Genomic DNA, 18,303 nt, shown 5'->3' on the forward strand with positions numbered 1-18,303 from the left:
TTTACTCAAACCTGTTTGAGTAAACCTTCTTCATCACTGCAGCTCATAAAACACAAGGTGACTTTACGGTGATAACTGGAAATAAAAACTAAATCCTCAGATGTTTTTCATAGAAAAAAATTATCACTCTCATCAGACATTTCAGTCAGACTGACTTTAAAATAAATGAATCAATAAGAAATCTAACACATATCTATCCACTAGTCCTTGGTTTTTCTCCCACGACGTGCTGGGACCAGCTCACAGCAGCCTGGTGATATGAGCAACTCACTGACTTCACTTTGCTCAACGCAGCCATATAATTGCCTGCCTGTATCATATCTGCTGCTGAGAAACACCATATATTTGAGAGGAGAAGTAAGAGAAGGAAATAAAGGGGTCAATCACTGAACATTAAGAGGCCTCCACTGAAGCAATAGGCTTAACCTAAAACACATCAGTGTATTCATGAATGGTGGCTCAACATGGTCAATGAGCAGACCGAACGGGAGGAGAGGGGAAGCGTTTTTGAGGCTGTTGTGATTTTGAGAATATTTGGGCTATATGTCGTAACTGTATTAGGTCAATGTAGAGAATCACTGTCAACTAAAGATTTGTATTTACATGCAGCAGCACAGATGAAGCTTTATGCAGCTTCACTTTTCATTTTGTGGCAACAGTCTGAGAAAGGCCACATTTTTAAATCAGAAAAATGTTAACCGAACTTGCTGCTGGCTGAACTTCATGTCTTCAGTGTAAACCATCGGTTGCATTTAGACTTCTGGAATATAAAGCAATACGAGGCCAATACATTACACCCAGTACCTCTCAGACGTGGACAGTGTGCCCTGATAAATCAAAAGAAATGCAGAAACCCCAAGTCTCAGCTCACCCCTTAATTTCAAAAATATCATTCTTAATCTTCAGAAATAAATGCCAACCCCTTATTTAACCCGTTCGGTGTTTTGTAAACACGAAACACAAAAGGTATCCCAGACATTATTCCCATCCTTGACAAGCATTTGTTTGCAGGACCTCCAGCAGCATTTGCTATGTTTAAAACCTGTAAGTTTCTTATCAGAAATCTAAAAGCTTTGAGCAGTTTCAGTCACTCGTAAGCCTTTCAAGCGTATTTTAAGAAGAGCGTACAAAGGTTTTCAGTGCGTCTCACTGCTGACCAGTGTAAAACGGTCCATCACCGATTCCTTTGAGCTGCTTGTTGAGTTCTTTGGGCCGAAAGACCCGAGACCTTCACCTCAAACTTAGTTTTGGTAGAAATATTTTGCTCTGAAACGCTCTGAATGGTAATCTTCTGATGTCATTATTCCTCTAATATATCTAGTGCCTCAGCAGCTAGAGGCATCAGAGGAGCCTACAATCTGTCACTTTTCTTAATGGGCCTCATATTGTTGCCTACAAACTGATGACATACACTCACAAAGAGCTCTACTGTGGTTTCCCCCACACATCATCATCTGTACATGTAAAAGTTATTTTCAAATGTTAGTCTTGCCCTTTGGTGCTTCCATCAATAGGGGTGTTCTTGGTGTTTGCTCATGGAGCACTCCTCGCTTTTGTGTGTGGTGCAATGGTACTCTCTGAACTCTCCTCTCCAGCTTGGTCCAGGTCAGATTAAAGCTTTTTAGATTGTTGGGGTGATGTTTTTTTTTTCTGCAATCATTACCAGCTTTCAGTTTTCTGTGATTGATTTTCTTTCTCTTGCACCTGTCTTAGAAGTTTGAACATTTTTTAAGAACAGATCTATTAATAACAGGAAGTTCAGGATCTTTGGCAGTCTTGTAACATTTGGAATTGTGAGATTTTTTTTCTCTGATGTACTTTTTACATTGCAGCCTCTTCATTGGTCAATTTGGGTTGCGTGAGCACTTAAGAACAAGTGAGGAAGTAATTAAAGATGCCATCAGCAGTGTCTGAGCTATTTTTGTGTTTGTATTGTGTTGCTTTGCATGTTTTTTTCTTTTGTTCAGTAACCTCAGGCCTTCTATAAAAAAACATTTTGGTTATACAAAATTGGTGAATTTTTTTTCTTTAGATGTTAACTATAAAGATGAAGGTGGGAATATTAAATAGAGGACTGAGCATTTACTGACTATAATAGCTTTCAAACATTTACTATAAAGACAAAGCAGAATTCAACATGCTGTGAAATGTGCTGTCAAAATGATAAATCAGTGGGACAATGTGAAGGTTTTTTTTATGTCAAGGACAGGAAGGGTAGAAGGCAGCACATCAAACCTTTAGGCAGCACACTGACCTTTGGGTGGACTTCACCTCTGATGAATGATGGATGTTTGGTCTTCACATGGGGTACTTCTTCCTTGGAGATTGCTCCTCTCTATTGGCTGAGTGGACATTCGAGAAGTCATGTGGTTTTGATCAAATTACATCACAATTTGTAGTAACGCATATGCAGTCTGTGGTTAAATGATAGTCTATTATTTACCTGAAGTAGTTTAAGGTAGACCTACCTCCACTGCAGTATTTTGCCTCACAGCACACCATCCACATACTTTTGCTTTCATATATTTGTCCTGACCTCCATACACACTTTAGAGGATATTACTATAAAGGAACAGCTTGAAGGACAGAGAGCCAAGTTGATGGCAAAAAGGGAACGTGATTTGATTGGTCAATGGAGTTTTGCTCAGTGGGAGAAGCTCGGCAGAGAATACCAACGGCACTCATATTTTGGATGGAGGTGCTGAGGGAAGGAGGGGATGAAGGACGAGGATGTGCGGTGTGGCTTCAACTGTAGATAGACTGTAGGCTGATCAGCAGCAGGGGGAGCACAGGAGAAATGGGAAAAATGTTAGGACGATGACTGACCCTGAGGCACTGCAGTAACATGCTTTGTTAAATCTGATCTCCAGAGCAGATTATTGATAAATCAGGTGTTACATCTGCAGGTTTTCGCTGCTGATCCAGAGGCTGGAGGGATCTGTGCAAACCGCAGCAACTGGGCTTAAAATCTGTGTTTAGATCTGCTGACAGATTACTCAGTGCTCGTTTTGGGTTGTTGTATCCTGGTTTTTTGTTTCTTTATACATCTGCATCTAAACTCCAAATGTGGGAGATCATCATTAACAAGTACAAACTTACTCAGCAGTCAAGTTAATAAGTATAATTTGGACAAATTAAGTTCTCACTATATGCAGGTTGTTTAGGGGGTAATTAAAATTTGTGGGATTAGAGTTGACTAACATTTTATGACCCAAAAGATAATCTTTAATTTATTTTTCTCCCCATTGTTTTTTTTTTTTTATCTTTCATATCAGCGTCTAAAGGTTGACACATTATTCTAAACATGTTTGGTTTGATTTCTTTTAAGTAACCTCAAACAAAAAAGGCAACAAGTTACCTGCTAATATCTAATTGTACCTAAGTGGACTGGACTGAAATTGTCAAGGAAGATGTAATGTGTGCTGGGACAGATGGGATGCTCATGCTGATCCGGGACAGAAGTGTGTGCCACCAGGGGGCGACACTCTCTCACTGTTTGTGCCTTCAGCTCGTCATGATGGCGCTGCAGCCTGTGAAGCCCCGGAGAGGGAGGCAGCAGGCAGAAGACCACAAACGGGATTGTTCTTCCCTCCTTTGAACACCAAATCTCCCGGATGAGCAGAAAAACATCGATGCGGTCACAATTACATGTCAGAGGCACAAAAACCTTGGAATAACTGTATTTCCAAGGTTGGGAAACACTGATAGAAGGAGCATTTCTGAAGGAATATTTTTGATACAAATTCATGGCCTTTACACACAATTACAGAAAATTGTTGTTTTCTTTGGTCCTCTAACCAAACTATGTTGAAGTTATCAAAGGAACACATCACTTTTTGTATAACCTTGTACACACACACACACACACACACACCTTTCTATCTGACTCTATAGATAAAGATATAGGGATATAGAGGGTGGCAGGACAACTGGACAAAAGGCCTGCTGCTGTGAGTAACAGTATGGATGATAAATGTCAAATATTATCATCATCATCAAGAATGGCGAACCTTTACACTACAGAGGCCATTTCATAGCATAAGGTATCTTTTCAGCGGTCAAAGCTTTTTTGTACAGGCCTAGATGTGAAGAGTGGAGCTCGTTTACATAAAAGGGGGCTTATTCTTTAATAATATGTTTCAGTGCTAAAACATAATTTGATTGAAACCACAAACGGAACATTATTGGAGCCAAGCCTGTATGGCAGGACAGCTAAGATAGGTTGAAGAAAGGCAATAAATGGACACCGGGTGTATTTTTATAGAAATCAGATAAAGATATAGTGATGGTAAACATCAACGAGATACTCGAGTAAAGAGCGAGCAGTCCAAGCCGAAGCTAAATTGCAGTAAATGCCCCTAGTTACTCTCCGCCAAAGGAGCTGGAAGGCAGAAAATAAAAACAAACATCGCCCCGAAAGACGGCTCTGTTCCGAGATAAATAAGGGATCTGATTGATTCTTAGTGCGGCCATGGCTCAGCATGGACCCTGCAAGTCTCTTACAGACACAAAACATTGATTCCAGGTTATCCTGCATTTTAACTGAACGTTTCAGCTTCTTCAGACGAGCGATCATTAACTCCAAAACGTTTTTTTTTACTCTTTTCAGCCACATGACAACTTTTAATAGGGAGTCCGTGTGTGGCACATTTAAGCGGTGAGACTCTTACTCCTTAAGGCTGCAGGCTTCACTTCAAAGTCCTATAGGCTGCCATCAAAGCAAAGAACAGTGCAGAGACAGAGCGAGATCCTAAAAAAGGGTTTTGAAGAACTGAGATGGCGTTTCAAAGTTTCGAGGACACAATCACAATCACATTGTCAAAACTGGAAAGAAAAATGTCGACTTGTTCACTTAAAATAAAAAAAAAGGTGTTGGGGGGGGGGGCGGTGTTCTACACAACAGTTGTGTTTCCTTGTTTATTGTGGTGTATCGTGTCCGTGACCTTTCCGTTCCCTCCCGGTCAGACATTTCAATTTCAAACACCGACACAGTATTATACATCAGTGGATCACAGATCCACTGTGTCATTTTGCTTTGAGTCTGAGAAATCAAACAATGTTCATTATGGTCTGTCTCATCATTCTCAGAGAATAGAAAGATTTTGGGAATGGCAATTAAAGATCCTCTGTGCATTTTAATCCTCTTCATCTCTTTTCCCCTCAGTCTTTTTTTTTCCACTCTTAATAGTTTTAATGGTTCTTATTTAATCCTCAAACTCGCATAGTTTTCTAGAGCTATCTCTAATCAGTTTCACATGCAAATCAAATCAAATATCAGCTATATTGTTAGCATAAAACAATACAATACATACAATACAAAATAATATAGAATAGCTTAAATTCTTTTTTTCCCCATTATTATTATTATCAAGTGGAATTTCCGTCAGTAGATACTGATGGATTTACGGCCTGTACTATCGTGTGTGTGTATGTGTATATATATATATATATATATATATATATATATATATATATATATATATATACACACTATTACTACTACTATTATTACAGTATATGATATGGTTTTTAATCGGTTTGAGGCTTCATCACACACACGAAAACATTTAGTTGTCATATGCGTACAGCCATTTATCCAACTATAGTGCGCCTCAGTGTCCAGACACTGAGCGAGGCTGACAGATTCAATCGCAGTGAAGACGCATATAGTCAAGGATGCAGCCCATCCTTCAATTCTTCAAAACCACAGCGGAAAGAGCCTCTACTTACACAACAGCACTTATCTAACAAACCGCAAGTTGTCAGATAGTCTGAAGATTAAACACCTGCAGAAGTTCTACACACCAATGTTTGCCAAGGTTAGGTAAAAAAAAAATTTATTAAAAAAAAAAAAAAAAAAAAAAAAAAAACGCAGCCGAGGCATTTTAATTTAACTTACAGCAGCCAACAAACCGAATAAATCCTGAAATAACTGGCGCTAAGTCAATCCTGTTACAGGCACAAGTTAGGAAACAATCAACTGGTAATTAAATTCTTTTAATGGGCAAAGCCATGAGCTCACACACACAAAGGCCTGCACAAACACACACACGCACACGCACAGACACACACTGGAGAAGCTGTGATTTCCGTGCCACAGACTCCCCTCACAGGAGGCCTTTCTTTGGAGAGGGACCCGCGGTCGCTTCCCTTCACAAAACAGCGGCAGGGCCCCTTTTGTCCGGGCAGGACCGGGACCATCATTAGCGCTGATTACCGCTGACCAGTTTGACAACCTTATTGACTGCGAGAAAGACTTTTTCATCTTGTCCCCCGGTCGTCCTTATTTTCAATAGAAACGGAAATATTCAGCCATTTTGTCCCCATGCTTTGAAAGACAAGCTGCAAAAGTGTAGAGAAAAAAAAAAAAAAAGCTCCCATCCCCATTTATTTCCCTTCACGCGTTTCCTCTCTCTCCATACAGATTTAGCCTCTGTTATTCAGGCTGACAGACTTTTGTCTGTTAAGAAGTTACTGTTGCTTCATTAACTGTAAATAAGAGGAAACCAGGTGTCCGTCCCGTCAATCGGAAAAGCTCAACTTTAACTTCTGCTTTCATCTGCTTTAGCTCACTTTGCTTTATCCCGGCTCTCTTCGTATCCAGACTTCACACTGACTCTTTTGTGCTGATTAAAATTTTATAGTCTCTGACTTGTAGTCCGTGAAAATGTCTTGGGCTACAATTCTAATACAGGCAGATTTATTTCATTGAAATTATTTGCACTTTGGAGACAATTTGCAGCCTGATCCCAGATTTCAGTTTGGAAAGACGATGAAATAATTAAACATAGGTTCGTCAGGCAATGACTATTTTAGAAAATAATACAGTGGCTTTAGGCTGCATTACAGAGGGAAATACTATCCTGTGAATATTGTGTTTGGCTCATTTTACAATGGTATAAAAAGTATGTATATCGAGGGCATAAGCAATAATTTAAAGAAAATAATAATCACTCGAATAACAAAAACCTAGAACTTGTAATTGTCAGATAATATTATTGTGTTTTAAGGTAAAAAAAAAAACCCAAACAGAAACAAAACACAGATTTATCCATAACAGAAGCTGGAGTCCTTTTTAACTAATTGTGTTCATTTGCTCCGTGATGCTCGGCCTGATTGCCAAAAGCACAGTCTTGGGAAAAGGGACACTTGCACGACTTAAGCTGCCCGTTAGTCCACCGTGTTTTGATCTGTATGAGCTCCCTCACACATCATCCGGGTTAGTGAGTCGGCCTCTGCGTGACCTCTCACTGTCACCCCGCGTTACATGGACACCAAGCGTGTTGGCCAATTAGGCCTCGCTCTAAAAACGTGTCAGAGAAAAAAAAAGCAATGTGATATCATCAAAAGTGTTCTTTATCAAAACAGCCAAGAGGATTTTTACAAGGAAATATTAATATCTTCTAATTTTATTGGTCACTCCGTGTCTTTCCCCCCATTAGACAACAACAAAAAATAATTTAATTTGATTTTGATGAACAATTATTTTATTAAGTTATCTGTACTTTTTTTTTCTTTTACGGAAACACATTTTCACTAAAGCGCGCATGCTCAACAGGTTCACCTGTGCACAAGGTAAGTATTAAAAACACCAAGCAAATGAATATGAAATTCGAAGACAGAGCAGATCGTTTTAAATAGGCAAATAAACATTATTTATAAAACTTTGAAAGTAAAGTAAAAATATCACAGTTCTTTTTCAACATGAAATACCCACAGAGAACAGCAGGTTAGGCGTTCAAATGCCTTCACCCCCTTTCCTTTTTTTTTTCTTTTTTTTTTTAATCTTTCCTCTTTTTTACGTTTGATCTCGGGGCGTTGGTTTATTAGTCCGTGAAATGTGTTTTGTCCGTATTTAGTTCATTTATCCACACGTGGGTAAAACGCAAATAAAAGTATAGTAGGCCTAAAAGGATAAGGACGGACAGTCAGATCAGATCCCCTCACGTTTTGGCAGCCGTCATATATCAGTGTGTGCGTGTGTGCGTGTGTGTGTATGTTTTAACTCATCGCAGGCACTATGACTTGTGTTATTAGATTGTCTTTCACTCGTATCCCTCTTTAATTCATCGACACCCTGGATCTGCCCGTCAGATGTCACATTCACTGTCGCTGGAGGTGATGGAGATGGCCGAGGCGGCCGCCTTGCTGGACAGACTGGCCTCCGGACTGGACGAGTTCCCCAAGCGGTCCACGGTGCCGTCCTCGTCCGCCAGAGAGCGGACCGAGCTGCCGGAGAGGACCTGCTGCTGGAGCCTGAAGAGGACACGGACAGACGGAGAGACAACATGGCGTGAAAACGGCCACTGAGCAGAGACTTAGTCTTTTCAGGGCTGTCAAAATGCCCTTCCTCCTCCTCAGACAATGTTAGTGGGAAAATGGATGAGAAAATAACAACAGCTTCTTTCTGGAAGGTTCTTGAACTGAAGGTCATTTTGTTTTGATGACGCATTTTCTGCCTTTTCAAATAACTGCCTAAGAGCTTATGATATTTATTTCATTTTCGTTTATAAAAATAAATTACAAATTAATTGCATTTTTTTGGGTTGCTCGCTTGTTGAAAAATGCGTTGTAAAAAAATACCACTGTTATGTTTTTATCAACTATACATTTTAGATTACCACAACAAGATCATTTAGAATACACTATGAGGTCAATGCAGGTTTGTTAACGACGATGAAACGAATATATATATATCGAACACTGTCGGCACCTCCCGGAAAATTATAGGCTATTTTAACTACATTAAACATGACTAATAGAAAGGTGTGTGACCTCGACCCACGACACAATCCTGTCAACACACAGGGTGCAATTGGCACCGATAATTAACCCACTAGGTTTTAAAATACCCTGGTATTACTCAAGCCACAGCTCTTCCGGGATGTAAAAGCAATCAAATAAGCAGTAAACAGCATATCGATGTAGTTCAAATGCCATTATTAGCCCGAATATTCTCCTGTATTGTGTTTAATCCTATTTACAACAATTAGACACGGAAGCATTTATTCAAAGCTTTGTTCTGGTGGTAAGTAATTTGCTCTCTCAAAACATATTTGCTCGTGCTGACGGGTCATTTTAGTCCCCTGAAAACATAATTTCAATATATTCACTGTCAGTAGAATTTACTGAGAAAGAAAAAGGGCCCAGGTTTGGGGGTCGCAGGATGACTGTTTCTCCAGAGAAATGTCAGAACAACCTCTCCAAGCAGCGTGTTGGGGTTACGGCCTGTTTTTCTGCATCAAACTCAATGTGCACATGAGCAGACATGGTGCCCTGATAATGTCCTGATGCTGCGTGTTTTTCACCTCTACTGAAACCAAAGAAGTTGTTTACTGTCGGGGCGATGCGTGCAGCTCACCTGTTCTTCGCAGCCGCCGCTCTGTCTCTTTGTCTGCGGTTTTTGAACCAGTTTCCTACTTGTGTGGGTGTTAGTCCGGTAGCCTGTGCAAGCTCCCTCTTTTTACTGGGGTTCGGGTAGGGATCCTGCAAATACCATTCTCTTAACAAGTGTCTGGTTTTCTCCTTGAAGCAATGGGTTTTCTGCTCTCCATCCCAGATGGTTCTGGGTAAGGGAAACTTCTTCCGCACCCGGTATTTGTCCACCGGCCCGAGCGGGCGTCCCCGCAGCTTCTCCGCCTCCTGGTAGTGCGCTTCGAGCCACAGCGCCTGCAGCTTGGTGTGCGACTCTTTGGTGAACTTGTGGTTCTCCAGGATGTGGTAAAGTTCGCGGAAATTGCCGGTGTGGAAGGCGACGACGGCCCGGGCCCTCAGCACCGACTCGTTCTTGTTGAGGACCTCGCAGGCCGCCGGCGCTACGGGGAGCGACCAGAGGAAGCGGCCGAGGCGCTCGACGTCCCCGCTCTCCTCCAGAGTCTCGCAGACCCCGGCGACCTGCTGGGGGCTGAAATTCAGGATGGGCAGCTGAAACATGGAGGCTTCTCCCGTGTTTCCCCTCTCCCCCTCCTCTCTCTAGCTCTCTCTCTCCCTCTCTCTCTCTCTCTCCTCCGCGTCGGGTCCGCCGCTTCTTCTCTCCGTCCGCCAAGATAATCCAAGACACCCTACCAAAAAAAAAAAAAAAAAAAAAAAGAAAAAAGAAAAAAGAAAAAAAAAGGAGGAAAAGGAAGAAAACCGAGGCAATCCCAAAGTTACCGACCCGGCCGCCTGACCAGCCGTCCAAAACGCGAAGACCAAGCGCCGCGGAGGGAAGGGGCGATGCAGCGTGGGGGCCGGCTACCGCATCATCCTCGGGCTGGGCAAAGTTGGCAGGCAAAGGGCTGAAGGTTTCGGGGAAATCGGAGCCGGAGCAGCGATGCGTTTTTCAAGGTAGGCTGGGATTGAACGTAGCCTACGAAAGAATTAATGCCTCAGCCGAGATGTATTTTTTAAGGGGGGAGAAAAAGACAGTCAAGCCCCCTCCGATGATTTCCTATTGGACTTGGCAGATTGGCTGCCCGGTTGCCATGGATGCACGTCAATCACTGTCAAGTTCGGCCAATCAGGCGGAAAGCAGAGCTCAGCACCTCCCTTTTTCAAAAATAATATAAACATTTTGACCTTTTTTGCTTCGCAGTCTTCACGCGTTTAGCTGGCCCACCATGGTTCCCAAACAGCCGATGCCTTTGTGCGGCCGGCGGTGTTAAAGGAAGGCTCTTCAGGATGTGGTGAAGTGCCACAGCGGCTCCTTCACGGCTCTTATAGGGCAGAATGACACATCCCCGCTGACTATAGGCTAAACCCGTCCAGCCCTGAGATCAGGCATTACACCGCACACTACTGCGCACATTAACACGATATTAATAATGTGTTCCGCTTAGGCTGCTAAATTCTGGTTTTTATACTGACCTGACTTATGATGGACTATTCTTTTAATCTACTTCAGTCTCATTTGGCCTGGTTAATACTCTTATATTGTATAAGACCCGGGGGGTTTTACAACCTGAATATAAGCTTTCATTTTTTAAAATAAGATTAGAGTTGATTTTTGCTCAGATGGCCTTATATTTAATATTTAAAACCTACGAGTTATCTAGAAGAATTGCAGAAATTATCTTTAAATCGTCTATTATATCCGAACAGAGTTTCGCATCCTTCAAGAGAGTTAGTAAAGGGTATCTACACTTTCAAGACGCATACAATTTTATTATTTATCATAAATTATTTTACAACCCAAATTAACCTGACGCGTGCTTTTAAAAGTGGTACATGAATAAATTCTCTTATTGAAAACACGGGCTAATTGTCTACTGTTTATTTTGTGCGTGCTGGTGAGCCCCGCAGACTTAACGCTTATATTTACAATATGATAGTATTAGTGGCGACAACATGAGCGCAGGGCGGCTGATTCCGAGCTGTGAGAGCTGTAAAACATGGCAGGGCAGAAACGTTGGTATTTGTGTGTCTATAGGATTAACATGGTCCTGCCAGGCTACTCGGCTTTAGTATCAGGCACACTCCGTTTTGTGCGCAGGCTGATTTAGTAAATAAGAGGGCGGATAGATAGCGCAGATGGTTTGAAGTGTCGGGTCAGATTATTTCATGGCTGGATACAGTAGTAAAGTTCATTCTGACGGAAAAGCCTGATATTATTTTCACAGAACCCCCCCCCCCCCCCCCCCCACACACACACACACACACACGCACTCTCCCTCTCTCTCTGCCCATCACGCACGCGCACACCCCACACACTGGAGCTAAATCCCCTTCGGGGTCTTTTTGCATGAATTATACACTCTTGATGCGGGGTTATCAAATGCCTTCTGTGCAGGAAGCTGCTTATTCTCCTGCTGGTTTTCTGGAGACTGCTTCATCATTACAGATTAAGAAAAAATGTTAATAATAAAGGATCTTCGTTTGTTGTAGATTGGCCTGCTTGACCAAATAAATAGGTCGCATCATCTTTATGAAAGGGTCCATTTGTAGCAGATGAGCAGAGAGCTGACGGTTTTGTCTAGGGGGTCGCAGTTCGTTCACCCATATTATTACAGCACCCAATAAATATTGGTAAATAAAGAATACGAGCTCCACCCGAAGCAGCAGTGAAGGTAAATTGTGGGGGAGACTGACAAGGTGCTGGTCTGAAATATTTAGCTGCCGGTAAATATTTCATCCCTGCAAGCTGCAGCACCCAACCTAAATTTACAAGCACAAATACTTTTTCTAGGAGGTGCGCATCAATAAAATATAGGCGAGTTTTGGATCTTTTAAACGGAGGGGTGGAAATAACAATTGTAGACTGAATTCTGTAAGCAACACGCCCATCTTATAGCAACAGTTTAATGATTTATAATGTTAAAAAAAGAAGTGAGTCTGGCGAGGTTTTTTTCTCCAGTGTTACTGTGTTATTAGTGCGCCCATAAATCACAAATGGGCTGCCAAATTCTTTTTTTAGTCTCTTACTATTAGCTACATTAAGGTTACACGTGTTTGTTTGTAGGTAAAATTACAAAAACAGGCCCACTGGACTGATCTGCACAAAACTTGGAGCAGGGGTGGGACTTGAGCCAAGGAACAAACCATTCAAGTTCAGCGCAGGTCTGTGCAAAGGCGCGGATACGATTTGCTCATTTTTTTTTTTTTTAATCACACTTCTTAACACTGCGAAATAGATATTTTTTTGACACCAGTCAGTATCGCAGGAATCAATGTGGATCTACGGGTAAAAATAAAATACAAACAAACAAACAAACATCCATAAAACACAACTGCTGCCTAGGGGCATTCAGTTTGGTACAGATCCATATGATAGGAAAATGTAGAATCCGTATTAGAGAGTTGAGCTCTTGTAAATAGTAATGTTTAGTTCTTCAGTGCTTCATTCAACACGCAACTAATACAAATCTACAATATGAGAAGGAATTACACAATTCACAAGACCTATAGAAATTATATAATACTGTCGTGATTATTTCACACAGCAGGTAATGGAACCATACGGCTGCCTGGCATAAAGACTGAACACAATAAATAAAGCACAAAAGCAGTGTCGGATTGCTTGGCCTTGGAGAAGGTTGGCGCTCAGTGTCATTATTGAATTGTCCGTATTTCTCCTCAAATCATCTTAGCTTCATTATAAAGAGATACATACAATATGTTACCTTAAATAAGGCCAGTGAGTTGTAGTGCATATGAATGATCCACGCCTATGTCACTGCATCAGGAGATGGTGGGCCTCCTGACACCAATATCTCCACACATTCAGCAGCACAGTGCTTCTCATTCAAACACATCTGTTTTCTCACTCTTTTGTCCATTTGTTTCATGCGTTTCACTGCAGCCAATCGTCCATCAGACTAAAACCGATTTTGATGCCATTTTTACATTATACCAGTGGCTAGTGTTTAAATTGAAGCTTTTGTTCCAATGAATAAAATCCCCATGTCCATTAAAGTGTACCTAAAGTTGTAAGTTATACACAAAAATAAATAAATAAATAAAAATCACATAATCTGAGGTTTAAGTGAACCAGATTTAAAAGGAGAGGGGCAGGGTGTGGACAAAATATCAGGAATGCCTGACAATATAATACAAACCACCACAATGCAAACTGGGATGTGAAAATAACTAGAAATATATTTCACACACTCAACACAGAGTAGCAACAAATACTCATTTTCCGATGAAACGTGTTGCAGGGTTTTCGCATTGAATTATATTTAGGTCTATGCTATGAGGTTTTCCTGTTATATTGACAACCCTCTGGAGATATTGGACAGCAGCATTGAGATTCTGAACTTAAAAAAAAGCAAAGTATGAACTGCAAGAAGTCTTTAAAGTGTTGGGGAAACTTAAATCTTCCACTGATGTAATGTCAAAAATATTAATCAACTTTCAACTCTAAGTGAAATAACTTCTCTGTTTATCATTATGGCTCCAGAGATTATTTTAAAGGAGACTCTGAAGAACTTCATTTACACAGCTGACTGATCAACACTACACCACTGCCCCAAAATGAAAGAATTATTGATTAACAGAAATATCTTGACACGTGTCCGTGGTGGAGGGGGGCATTTCAGTGACAAGCAGCAGCAAAAACAGTTGTGGGGTACGAGTTACGGTGCACCTTGATGCACCTTGTTGTCAGCCAACCGCTCACTTCTCCTCCTGGTTTCTGGTAAGACTTGATATATATATTTATCTTGTGGGATCATTAGCATGTAGCCGGTTTGCCCTGGGCAGAGGGAGGGAAGGAGTGGGGAATAGTTACATGTGAACAGGCTGGAAATGACCCAGATTCCCTAGGATCACTGGAGCAGACGAGACACTACAAGAGCCTGTCACCAACAGCCATCCTGCCACTATCCCATACAGACCGCCAGAACCTGCCCTCCCCCACATCACTGCTGCTCTTCATATTCATAAGCCCACTGGAATATATGCAAACTTAAAAAGGGGAACAACAGACATTGCTCACACTAAATGTAACCATTACATGAAGATCTGAACCTGGTAGACATAATATCTGCTTCGAGTTAACACTCTTTGTTCGCGCACATACCAGATCCGTCTCTATCAGCACTGAGCCTGTTGAGCACTTAAATGGCATTGAGAGAAGACAGGCAGTGATATAAAACAGTGCCTCACAGTTTAAATGTATGCTGCTAGTTGCCTTGGGTGGGCAGGCACTTCTGCCTGGCAAAGATTTAGGATCCAAGTGTGTGCAGCCACAGGCAGGTTTTGTTGACTTTTCCCTATGTGACAGACTGTTTTAATGCAGGGTTAGCAGTCCCTGAGCAGGATTAACTTTACAATTAAGATATCATGTTGGTAACACTGTGTGTGACCTCTGGATGGCCCGGATGTATTTAAAGGCCAAGCTCATGCAGGGGGATCTTTAAGAGAAGTCACTGCGCTCATATGTTGCCTCATGGCTTCACAGTGACAGAGGGGTTAAGCCAAAGCTCTCCGAGAGTTGTGTTTTCAGACCCACTTGCCCTCAGGGCACTACTAGCTCTCGACGCTGCATTTAATCTGTGGATTTGTGGTAACAGAGAAGACTTCTTATCCACTGACCCATTGGCCCCAACTGTATGTAATCCATTGCCTTTCCATTACATAGTCCTGGTGACACAGCTAGCGCCAATACACTGGAGCAGGCAGTGTGGGGGCAAACACATGGCCAGCCCTGCCCTGACACACAAACTCCTCCCCCAAGCTTTTGTTTGACACCGCATATACTACACAACACTACCAGACCACTGTTATGACACAGAGCATGTCAAATCAGACATTATATCCTCTAAGCCAATTCACACTCGCATGATCCATGAAATACACCATTCCATAATGCTTGATTTGAATCGAAGACTGACAGCGGTGGTGAATGTACGTTCGTGTACAAACAGACCTGTGGATTACTCACACAGTGAGGTCATGTAAAAGCAGGAGTAACATCACACCTTGGTCAAAGACGTTTTCTGTTGTGTAAATCTCTGCCGTACATATTTTGAAAGACTGAATCAACAATCAGCGGCCTGTAAATATAACTTCAATGAATCTAGCTATTGTCATGCAGCATAAAGGTGAGATTCTATTTCCAAGGCTTCCCAGAGTCATCCTCCCCCTCTGGTTGTAAATGTAAGTGAGAGAACATGTTATAGAGTACACACAATTATTGCCTCCATTCCACTCTTGAATGCAGTCAATTTCCAGCCAGATAAAGGGCTAAATGAAACTAAGGTGAGTGCATGTTGCACACAGCCCGCTATACATTACCTGGGTTTATGCGGGAGGCACAGCAGTAGGGAGCAGAGATTGCAAATTAACAAATGCATCCTTCACCTATAGCACTTGGACAACAAAGTGATTCCCTTAGAGCTAAAATGACATGGCTTGTAGTTAGGAGCAGTGGCTCATCTGTTCACACAGCTGCATATAGAATGCCTGAAATTGAATACAGCAGTATTTACAGCATACAAAACATAGGCTGCATGGAATTAATCAATTATGCTTTCCCTTCCGATCACAAGCTTGTTTTCAGTCTAAATTAACTGCAGCTGCTGAGTGCATAGGTAAACGAAGGTGAATTGTCCAAAACCAATCCAAAGTATTTTTTAATGTCCAAAACAATGGTCTTCTTGGCAAAGTCAATGATCCTAAACGCCCCCTCCAAAAAACGCAAACAAACAAACAAAAAAACAACAGCTTTTCAGCAAATTAACAACAGTTGCAAACAGTCAAAAGAGGTGCATTTACTGATTGGTCCTGAGACTGTCCTCTGCTGCAACCCACACAATTTTTCTTCCTCCCCTCTTGGTATTTAATTCACAAATAGACCATTTATAAGATGCCAGACTTACAATATTTTTTTTACATAATGCAAATTATCAATCTCATTAATTAATTGTTTCAAAATTTCTGACTTAGTTTGTAGCATCAGTATTTCCAGAGGTTTCTAAAGGACAACACCTTGTTACTTTTGGAGGGAATCAGTTTGTGTGTGACACAAGCTCACCTCTTTTTGTCTTTTACTGGAAACTAGATCTCCTCTCTCTAGACCTGACGGGTTGGGACAGTGGTCACCCGTAGAACATTTATGCCACAGAAACGCACCCTCTCTAGAATTTTTATTATTATTATTAAAAAAAATCTGTGCATGTCAAATCAGAGGATCTTGACATCACCCAAAGGTGACAGGAGTCAAAACTCATCACAGTCAGGAGGTCCTCTGGCACCATGGAGCTACGTGATGCGTGAGTCAGGGCACAGGTCACAACGCTACAGCCATGCCCGTCTGGGCCTCACCTCCACTTCACATTGTCTAAGAGCCTCTCTTCCTCCCAGTTACCCCACCCCCCGCCAACACACACACACACAACTGTCAATAAACGTCTCTTCTAGCAACAGACTTTGCTCTTTTGTCTGCAGTATAGCAGCTTTTTTGACAGTGACCTTTACGCAGTCTCTTTAGGATGTGTGTGCTTTAATATGTTAAAAGAAGAAGAAAAGAGGCTCATATAAAAAAATAAAAGCCTACAAATATTTCTCTAAAATACATACAGAGCAGTCTGCTGGATTAATTTATTTCCTGAATTTGTTTTGCTGTACATATTCCCCTAACAGTTACCCACACATCTTCGGGCTATTAGAGAGAGAAAAAAAATAAAAAGAAGCCTGGATTGTGTCCATTAGCTCTGGGGAATAATTCATACCATCCCATCATAGCGCAGTGACTTCACCCTGAGCTCAGAATTACTTTATAGTAAATGGTACATTCATCATTACATTTGATTCTCCTATACTATAAAGATCAAGAAGACGCCCTCAAGTTGATTAGTGTCCATAAAATAGAATTGTTTTCTCAATCTGGAGTTTATATTGGTGTGGAGATTCACAGCAAGAGGAGCCTCTGCGTACGATACAGCACTATTACACTCAGTGTCGACTGAAAATTGAAATGATTTCATTGGCTAAAGTTTTGACGATTTTAAATAAATGCATGCATTTTTGTCCGTTAAATGCATTTCAAAATAAAAGGCACAGAACAAATCATTTTGATATACAAACACACGTAGTTATTTTATATTCAAAGCGTAGAAGGTTACAGATGGATTTCATGCTGGTGTTCCGCAGATTTTCACTTTTTCAGCATCAGGTAAAACCCTGAGCAAAATCATCTGCCTTCTCCTTGCAAAAGGGAGCAGTAACTCAGATTTGGGAGCAAAGACCTGTATTTCTGGACTCTCAATGTCTGTCAGCTGTGCTCTATTGATGGCTTATGTCAAATGCCATTCTGACAAAGCTCATTAAGATGAAGAGTTGTCTAGGTAGAGACAGGAGAAGGCAGAGCTAGCAAGCCGCCTGATCACTGTGTGCACAAAGCTCTCCAATGTACCTACAGGCTGATGCCTCTGACAGGAGATAGCTGACAGGGTTATCTCTGTGTGTGTGTGTGTGTGTGTGTGTGTGTGAGTGAGTGAGAGATACACAAAACGGGGTGGGTGAGGGCAATAGAGTCCAGAGAGAAAAAGTATATGTGCATGTATTTATGTCATTGCTTGAGTTATCTAGTGTCACTGAGCAGGTCCCTGCTTGATGCCACGACTCCAAACATAACTGACAGGCTGAGAGTCATTTCGCCTTTGCTACTCACACATACTCAGATATTTAACTGTGCGCAGCCCTCTCACTGTACTGTGTGGCATCAGCAATGTTGTGCTACAAGGACAAGGCCCTGTGGAGACTTCAGGGACCTTGAGATTATGAGTCAAATGATTTCCTCACTGGTCCTTGCTGTGCTATGCCACAAACTGAATAAAACATCCTATGATTTCTTATAAAAAACAACACATTACATTACATTTG

The 18,303-nt window shown here is 41.5% G+C and overlaps 1 protein-coding gene across 1 annotated transcript; it reads right to left on the bottom strand.

Moving 5' to 3' along the window:
- Positions 1-8,090: 8,090 nt before the first annotated feature.
- six6a (SIX homeobox 6a) lies at positions 8,091-9,933 on the bottom strand. The gene is made up of 2 exons (XM_029494005.1): positions 9,362-9,933; positions 8,091-8,256 (listed from the first exon to the last, which is right to left on the bottom strand). The coding sequence occupies exons 1-2, from the start codon at positions 9,931-9,933 to the stop codon at positions 8,091-8,093; spliced, it is 738 nt and encodes a 245-aa protein (XP_029349865.1).
- Positions 9,934-18,303: the final 8,370 nt, after the last annotated feature.

This window comes from Echeneis naucrates, chromosome 22, assembly GCF_900963305.1.
Source record: "Echeneis naucrates chromosome 22, fEcheNa1.1, whole genome shotgun sequence".
Taxonomy (NCBI): Eukaryota; Metazoa; Chordata; class Actinopteri; order Carangiformes; family Echeneidae; genus Echeneis; species Echeneis naucrates.

Excerpts from the sequence above, each read along its gene's own strand:
- six6a (XM_029494005.1), bottom strand. The coding sequence starts at position 9,933 with ATGTTTCAGCTGCCCATCCTGAATTTCAGCCCCCAGCAGGTCGCCGGG. Across the intron at positions 8,257-9,361 it reads GCGGCGGCTGCGAAGAACAG|GCTCCAGCAGCAGGTCCTCT; the intron begins GTGAGCTGCACG and ends TGTCCTCTTCAG.